General features: G+C 35.5%; 1 protein-coding gene and 1 long non-coding RNA gene across 3 annotated transcripts; both read right to left on the reverse strand.

The window, feature by feature from the left end:
• Positions 1 to 706: 706 nt before the first annotated feature.
• Positions 707 to 2022, reverse strand: LOC107822329 (uncharacterized). The gene is made up of 2 exons (XR_001656334.2): positions 1849 to 2022; positions 707 to 951 (listed from the first exon to the last, which is right to left on the reverse strand). It is a non-coding gene; the product is annotated as an uncharacterized LOC107822329 (long non-coding RNA).
• Positions 2023 to 3314: 1292 nt separating this feature from the next.
• LOC107822328 (meiotic nuclear division protein 1 homolog) lies at positions 3315 to 9100 on the reverse strand. Of its 2 annotated transcripts, none has more exons than XM_016648857.2 (10): positions 8939 to 9100; positions 6514 to 6594; positions 5428 to 5544; positions 5215 to 5253; positions 5028 to 5135; positions 4855 to 4917; positions 4699 to 4750; positions 4510 to 4554; positions 4341 to 4420; positions 3315 to 3668 (listed from the first exon to the last, which is right to left on the reverse strand). In XM_016648857.2, exons 1-10 carry the CDS (start codon positions 8939 to 8941, stop codon positions 3591 to 3593), a joined length of 666 nt encoding a protein of 221 aa, XP_016504343.1. In that variant the 5' UTR covers positions 8942 to 9100; the 3' UTR covers positions 3315 to 3590. The 2 variants fall into 2 exon arrangements, with proteins under 2 accessions (XP_016504343.1, XP_016504344.1); XM_016648858.2 differs by having other exon boundaries at positions 3533 to 3668; positions 4246 to 4420.
• Between the last annotated feature and the right edge of the window lie 228 nt (positions 9101 to 9328).

A 9328-nucleotide genomic window follows, 5' to 3' on the forward strand; every position in this document is an offset into this window, starting at 1 on the left:
ATTTGAATCACTAACTTTTATGGGCTATAAAATATATTTGATCATTCAAAAGTTCTAAGTCAAAGCTTGAAATAATACATTAAAATAGAGAACTATGAAAAAGGTTAAAAATATTTATAAATTACATTACAATTATTATTTTTATGTATAAAATATTTTAAAATTTGTATACATGTAATGTCGGGTTGGTTTGGTTTCGGTTTGACTTTTTTTAGTTACCAAACCAAATCAATTATGGTGGAGTTTTTTTTTTCTAACACCAAACCAAACCATAGTTGGATTTTTTTTTTCTCGGTTTGACTCGGGTTATCGGTTTAGTACGGTTTTTCGGTTTCCTTTGTACACCCCTAATTCCCTAATTTTTTGAATACTTGTTTCCTTTGGTAGCATTTTTTGTAGGTAAAATGCCCAGAGAGGCAAGAAATATCTTAAATATCTTTGGTATTCTTCTGTCACCGGTAATTTTTTTGCTAGGCACTTGGCTGCCCGAGTTTGAGCCGAAGGTTTATAGGAAACATCTTTTTTTATTTTCGTAATATTAGGATAAGATCTGCATACACATTATTCTTTCCCGAGTTGGTGCGTCTCCAACTATCGAACACAATAAAAATAGATGTCATATAGCCAACTCCAACTTATTCGAGACTTGTAACTGTTGTTAATATGGAAAAGACAATACCATACATAATGGAAAGTAGAAAGAAGATTTAAAGAATTTCTACAATTTAATCATTGAATGAAAGAAATAGCAAATTCCAACCTCCAAAAGAATACAAGAGTATGAAATACATGATCAAATCATGCCTACCATTCTCCATCAAAACCAAAAGAAAATTAAAAAAAAAAAAAAAACCGCAATGGAGGCTATACAAATTGCTCAATGAATAATGTAGGTAATGGCCAAAGCAACCAGCATTAGCACATAGGCTATACCTTGGTCAATTGCAACTCCTGCAAAAAGCAAACCAATAATACCACATTAAATAATATTACCAACCTGACTTAAAAAGAACAATTATATTATGATCGCCAAAATGGTACATGTATCTCCTACTTGATGATTTATATATTTATTAGAGCCGAATCCAAGATTTGAAATTTATGGGTTCGGAATTCTAATCCGTTTAAGTCCCTGGGTTCTAAAGTTAATCATTATCCATATAAGATGAATTTCTTAAGATAAATATAAATTTTGGAACAAAGTTATTAGGTTCAGCCGAACCCATATTCTGCATTCTAGCTCCGCCCCATATACACATAAAAAAATTGATTTTGCCCTATTGCATAGTGTAATTTTGAGATAAAGGGGATTATATTCCTCCCTTACATGAGGCTCTGCCACTGGCCACAATAACCATCAAGAGATGCAGCAAGCAAGGGAGGAGCTAGGTGGGCGAAAGGGGGTTCAACGGGATGATTGAAATTACTCCATCTTTAACTAGAAGTCTAAGTTTAGACCTAAAAATGGAGAACTTCTAGTACGGAGCGTTTAGCCCCTTAATGTGCCCACTCGACGTGAATCTGAATTAGCCAGCCGGTGAACTAACTTCAAATACCAGATGATTGAACCGAAAAAACATAAATAGGCGTGTGTATGTTAAGAAGTTGTACTAGTGCTGATATATCCTAGATCTATTTCTAGAGCCAAGAATTGTTCATACATTATCAAAACTCAAATACTTATGCTACTCAGACTCTCCAAAAGTGATGCAGCATTCGTATCGGATCCTCTAAAAATACATTAAATTTGGAGGATCCAACACGCACCCAACAACATTTTTGAAGAGTCCGAGTAACATAGTCAAATTACACATATGTGGGGTGGGGTTGAAAAAATTGAGGGCTTACCATCACTTGCAGGGGCAGGAGCAGGCTCAGGGACTTGAGCATTGATTGAAGGAATAGCCAATGCCAAAACCAAACCAAAAATAGCCATTAAACAGAGTCTCAAGACCTCCATTTTTCTTCTTTCTTGAGACCCTTTTTTTTTTCTATCTCTAAAAATGCTAAGCTATGGTTTACACCAAAAAAAACTGGTATTTAAAAGGGAGGCAGAGATGAGGGAGTCCTCAATCCCTATTTGCCTTTTTTGAAATTTGATTGTAAAGGATCCCCACTCAGTATCCACCCTGTCAAACTAGATTTCTTCCCTGTTTGGTGAGGACTCAATAATAAATTACCTGTTTTTAGCCGTTGATTAAGGGACACGTGTAAGGTTGATATTCACTGCACGTTATGAAAACAGATAGTACTGAGTTGTATAGTATAGAATAATTATGGACCTCTTCTAATAAATGAAAATTCCTTCCCCCACTTGCCAGTTGCCAAGATGAAAAACATGATTGCTTGTCTTATTATTCTTTCCATTTTCTTCATTGTTTCCTTAGTTTTTCAAATTTTAAAATGGAACTGGTCGTTGCTTTTTTGACGTTCATGTATCTAACCGTTGTTGGCTTCTTTGGTTACAGCAAACTGGGCACATCTCAAAAATCTGGAGTTGAATTCAAGCAGTAGCACTCGTTTCGGCCTCCAAAATTGAAGAATACTTTGGTGTGATAATGAAATAACGTCTGTATATTAAATGTGATTCGAATTAGATGAGTCAATAAATACACTAGAATACTAGATGGTTAAACCGGAAAGAAAATTACAACTGAAAAATTAAAGACAATGATACATAGTATATAACTAAGAATCAATAAAATGAGTTGAGAAACATGAAGTCTCAAATAGACAAAGTTACCCGATATCTGTGCTGGTAAAAAATAGCAGGTATCCCGTAAAATTTGTCCGGTGTATACAAGGTGGCCCAAGCTCCACAGCTTGTGATCCAAGTCTCAATACAAGCCAAAAAACCGTTTACTCCTCAATTAGAGGCGACAAAACGTGCAGCTGGATTCTAAATGAACATGGGTTTAGAATCTACTTTACATTTCAGATCCTCGTTTTACAGCTCTACATCTAATTTTATTTTCTCGAGCCACTTCTTTAATTGAATGAGAAGAAAAATAACCTCAGTTTTTAACGCAAAGAAAGAAAAGAACACAAGCCATATCTTTTTCCCGGCCTTATTTTTCCTTTCCCTTGCCGTCTTCCAGAAAAAAGACTTGCCTTATGACAGTATTACTATCTTTTCTGTCTCAGAAGTTTCTGTACATGCACTTCAGAAGCTAAACTTTCAACCAGAAAACATTGTTTCAATCAGAATAAAAGTCACAGATGTGAGCCTGTTTTCACATCTATGGCTTGATAAAACAATCAGTTCTTTCGCAGCATTAGTAGGAAATTAAAAGCATTATGGGGATCATCTATCATACTATATTGAACAGCAAAAAAATATTCCCTTGTCCTCGGGTAGTACACAAAGCACGTAAGGCAAATACATATTATGGCTATTCAGCTGCCCAGATTAAATGCACACATATGGGCACTAACTAAATGCTATCAGTCTGCATATTCGATTTTGGTACTGTTTCTCATCATTCAAATTTTTAAAGCAAGAACCAACTTATATACCTCTGGAGAAAACAAACATAGCAAAAGGTCAAACAACATAATGAAAGCATATGTCTAACTGGCTCTCTGCCAAATTAAAGTTCACCATTAGTAACAGGAAGGGGAACCACTGCCGGCAACTCAAAGTAGTCGAAGTCATCTGTTATTCCCACCTGTCATAAGACAAGGAAAAGACCAATTACACAAGGTACGGGAAGTTTGTTATTAAACAATGCATCTGCACTTAGATTTCTTTCAATCTTGCATCTCTTTCTCTTTTTTTGCGCTTTACTGGCCTAATTCTAATTTGTAAACATAACCCCTTCAACTTTGAAAATATGCACTTAACCTTTCAACTAGCGGAGGGAGTGAACTCTTTTCAACCAAAACTAACTATTCCTATGGACAAAGGCAATATTGCCTATCTTCAGTCAAGTTCAAAAACTGCAAACAAGAAATAGTGAAAGAACCAAAGAAAAAATCAGAGGGATTATAGGGGACTAGGATCAGGTGTAGGATCACAAGGGCTTGCAGGAGGGATGAGATAGAAAGCTTTGAAGGCTATATCAATGTATAACTAAGTACCTACTAGAACCCCTTTTTACAAAGTACAAAGAGTTGATCTAATTCAGTTTCCATTGTTTGAGATGCTTCATGGCGTTACACGGCATACTCTGTATTTTAAAGTGGAGAGGAATCATAGTCGCAAAGTTGAATTGAAATATGGTTAAGTATCTTTAACTCTCTAACCTCATCTGATATATTCAATTGGTGCATGATCTAGCAGCAGTTCACAATCCTGTATAAACAAACTCATGGTTCTTCCTATGGATTTTGCTTTGTACCTCATTGTATAGGTGATCAAGTTGCTCTTTTGCTTGGGGAAAATTATTGGAACACCATTGTCTCAAAGTGAAGATGTTATCTGTATAGCAAATGCACATGATCATTAAGAAAGAGAGCCAATAATGGAAGTTACAAGGTAATAACTGGATGATGCATGAATAGCCAAACCTGTCCATCTATTAGCTGCTGAATGGGCAACTTCAATTGCCTTCTCTGTCAAAAAGAAATTCACAAGTCAGGAAACACCACATAATAAAGAACAGCACATTGGTGCGTGCACAATGAATGCTGAATAATTAAAACCATTGTCCAGTAAATACTATATTAAGCCTTAAAAGGATGCTCAAAGTTCCTTACTCATTGCTTCAAGGGTAGCGGGATCATTGTCTGCATACTGCGCCAACTCTTCCTGAACAACAAAATCATCCAACTTCAGTTTTTTAGCATAAAAATGCTAACCCAGTATGACGATTAATTTCGGAAGTCCAAAAATATCAAAAAGTGTGCCTCAACCTTAAGTTCATTGTGTTTCTGTTCAATAGCTTTCAGCTCATGCAAGGCCTCTTCTCGTGCATCCTAGTAATGCCACAGAAGTGAAAAGCAGAAACAGTCCACCAGCTCAAGTCATCCATACAAAATTATGTTAAGATTAACTTAGAGGACCATCTAGAAGTTGGTGTACTTACAGATTCTTCCCGTCCCTTTTTCAAAGCCTTGCATTGTTCAACAAGTTCAGCATGCCGCTTTTTATTGGTCTGGAGATCAGTCTCAAGCTTTATAGTTACATTTCTCAGCTGTTGAATGAGAACCAAGTATGAAGCAGCTGAAAATGAAGATGACAAGCATGTGCAAAAGATTAATCCAACCACTTACCTGGTTCCCAGCACAACTTGGCAGGCTCCAAAAGTATACCTGGAATTTCGCAAGTCAGTTAACATAATTGAGGCTGTTTGAAGGAAAAAAAACTTCTGGAGGGTAAAAGGATGGTGCTGTTATAGCACATAAAACATAGATAAACAACTTTATGCTTAGTAGCAGAGTATTACAAGAATGATGCTGTTATAACACAATCCAGATATTACTCACAGAGGTCCCTATCTTGTCTTTAAACACAAGGTCATCGTCCACCAAAGATTGGATGACATCTTTCACTGACTGGCTGATAACACCTTTTTTAGGACCCAACTTTTCAAGTTCCTTGAGCTGAAATAACAAAGGAGTTGAAAAATGTACTAAGTAATAATTAGATCATAACGCAGTAATAATTATACTATAAATAAATAAAGTGTGATTTGTCCTTCAGGCTCCAGCAGTAACTGGAAGATATAAGCGCGCTGTTCCCGAATCAGATGTCAGAAATAACAGGTTGAAATTAGATAATTAAACAGAGTTTGGTGGGTGAGGCAGGTTGAGACTCATTCTTGAATGCATTAAGCACAGATACCACAAGACGACCTGGTCTGTTCATTGAGGTAACTCCAGTATTATACAGGAGAAGACAACTAAGAGAAGATGTGACCGTCGCTATATAACTATCTAACAAATTACTATCTTGTTCTGAAATATCACAGGCCTCGTCAGGCAGGAACCTTCAGCTATTCCAAAACTTTTGAGCTCTCTGGTAAAACATCTAAAAGATCCCTCTGCTAAGTTTGGATAGCATAAATGCTGCTAAAGTTTTAACAAAGCCCTTAAAGTAGATACATTATCCATTATGTTACTTTCCGTTAAGTAATGTCACTGCTCTAGATATTCATGCATAACATACTAAATTACAGATACTACCAATGGATTTTCAAATGCTTTTTCTCACCATGGCATGCTTATCACCCACAGAAGAAGGGTGGTGCTTTTAAAGATACAGAAAGAAAAGTCACACAATAGTTACAGAAAGAATAGTCAGAATGATGTTATATTTCTCCAGATATAGCGAATTTCATGATATAACCGGTTTCTGAAAAGATCAGTAGCACAAATTGGGCAAAAAAACAAATACAACTTAGGAATTAGTCATTTCCCACAAGTATGTGTGTCCGAGGGACATGCACCAATACTAAAACCACTAGTTGAATTAACTGGCATTGATCTCCATTGTAATTATGCATGATCTTATAGCAAAAGTAAAAAAGCCCCACTTCTTTTGGAACCCAAAATTACGACTAGTATACTTACGAGGAAGAAATCTTGTGAATCATAAAAGATCTGCAGCATTTTCTCTCGTTTCTCATCCAATGAAAGACCTCTTTTCTTCGACTGTTCACAAGAAATAATCAGTAGTTGGATACTGAAAATCACAGAACTCATATGCATCTGTGCTACATATTTCAATCAAAGTTGCTGTTATATAATTTAGAGTTCATAGCAGACTTCCAGACTTACAGGATTGCACTTTTGTATGTTCCAACGCCAAAATATGACATCCATGGAAATTAGTGAAAGGGCATTAATATAATTTTTAAGCTATATACAGAGCAACATCGGCATAATAAAGTTCCTCAATGTGGAACATTTTTTCTCCTTTTTAAATAATTACTTGCAGAAACCAAAACTATACTTTTGCTTTTTTTTTATGACCGAGAATTTGTCTGGGCCAACCTTAGGGCCAACCGCGCCATTTGAAACTTGCAGATAATGGACTTGCCCCTCTACCCTTCTCCACTTAAATACCATGCTTAGTTCGCATGGCACAAGGCTCGAACGTGTAACCAAAGTCACAAGTCCCTCAACCTTTACCACTTGAACTGAGCCCCAGGGGCCACAGCTATACACATTTCAGTTAAGAAAAGAGGAAAAAAACAGATTACATAAAAAATAAAGAAGAAATTAAAGATGAAACAAATCCACACATCCATCTAATAATTACGATTCAAAACATCAGGGGCCCGAGAAAGGTATTGAATTATAAGATAACTAAGCCTCATGTTATATGAATCAGATAATGACGAGAACAGACTAATTGAGGCTACAAAAGCACCTCCTACACTGGATCTAAGGTGAAAGAATTGTAATACACACACACACATAGATACAAACACATATTTGTATTCAGAAATGGTGTTAAACTGCAATGCGCAAAAAAGTTTAACAAAATAAAATACATCTATTCCTGAAAAAGATCCATCACAAAATCTGAAAATTTTGCAAATCTCATTTCAGGGTACGGATATAGTGAAAAATTAGATTCAGTGATGTATTTACACTCGTGCGAACTGCAAACGCACAGCCATACATATTTCAGTTAAGACGAAGAGTAAAAAAAAGGATTACATAAAAGTTGAAGACTGGATAAAAAAGAAACAAGTCACGCAGCCACCTCACCAATTACAATTCAAAACATCAGCAGCACAAGACAGATTGAATTATAAGACAACTAGCCTCATCTTATATGGTTCAGATAATGAAGAAAGCTGACTCATTGAGACAACTGAAGCACACTTCCCACGCTGAATCTAATGCATCAAAACAAAGGTACAAACACATATGTGTGTGTATTAAAAAATGGTGTTAAACTGAACAGTTTACCTTAGTCGGAGCGCAAAAAAAATAAAATAAATTGAGGATACAGAAGCACCTCCTACACTTAAACTAACACAAGAAAGTATGTGTGTGTGTGTGTGTACACACCCCTAAATACAAACACGTGTTTGTGTATTCACAATATGATGATGAACTGCGATATTTACCTTAATCAGAGCGAAGAAAAAAAAGTGTACAAAAAAATTACATCAATTACCGTTCAGCAAATTATCTGAAAAATGTGATGGAACGGGTAAATTTCATTTAAGGATTTCGATACCGTGAGAATTAGATTCAGCAACGTATTAACACTTTTGGAAAGCCGCAAACACACACAGCTAAACATATTTCAGTTAAGACGAAGAGCAAAAAGGGTTACATAACTTAATCGGAGCACAAAAAAGTTCTAACAAAATAAAATACATTTATTACCACAAAAGTTCTGCCAGAACCAGTGAATTTTATTTAGGATTTCGATAACATGAAAATCAGATTCTGCAACGTATTTACACTTGCACAAAGCCGCAAAGACAGACTAATTGAGGCTACAAAATCACTTCCTACACTGAATTTAAGTGTGTGTGTAGACACACACACACATACACACATATATACAAACACCTATGCGTGTGTATTTAAAAATGATGTTAAGCTGCGGTAATTACCTCAATCGGAGCACAAAATATTAGAAAATTACATCTATTATTCTTTCTCAAAAATAAAAAATACATCTATTACCAAAATTTTAATTTTATGATTTTGATACCGTGAAAATTAGATTCAGCAATGTATTTACACTCGCAGCCGCAGTCACAGTCTAATTGAGGCTACAGAAGCACTTCCTAAACTGATTTTAATGCGTGAATTGTCACATGTACGTGTTTAAAAATGATATTAAGCTGTGGTAATTACCTTAATCCGAGCACAAAATGATCAGAAAAAGTACATCTATTACAGAAATTTTCATTTTAGGATTTCGATACCGGGTACAACTAGACTCAGCTACAGTATTTACGCTAGAGCAAAGCCGCAAACACAACAGATTGATAAGCTAGGTTTTAGAGAGTGTAGAAATGCTTACCATCTCGAATTAGCGATATCGGTAATTGAATTTTTTTGCAGGAAGTTGAACGGAGCTGATAGTGATACGAAACTGGGAAAGAAGCGTTTTGAAGAAGATTCCGGAAGATTTTGAAAATAAATGCTTGATTATGGCGGGAATGTTGTCTGACCTCACTCCTCTACCGCTATATTTGGTACTGGAGATGTATTTATTTATAAAGACCCGGTTCTTTTGGAACTGTAATAGTTTAGACAGTTGATATGCAGCTACTTAAGTTGAATAATTTATAATTTAATAAAATAACCTTTTTAAATCTTTTACGTGTAAAAGATAAATTTTATATGTGTAAAAAAGAGGTAAAATCATAAAGCTAATAACAAATTTATAAAGAGCCACGAAATCAATTGA

This window comes from Nicotiana tabacum, chromosome 8, assembly GCF_000715075.1.
Source record: "Nicotiana tabacum cultivar K326 chromosome 8, ASM71507v2, whole genome shotgun sequence".
Lineage (NCBI taxonomy): Eukaryota > Viridiplantae > Streptophyta > Magnoliopsida > Solanales > Solanaceae > Nicotiana > Nicotiana tabacum.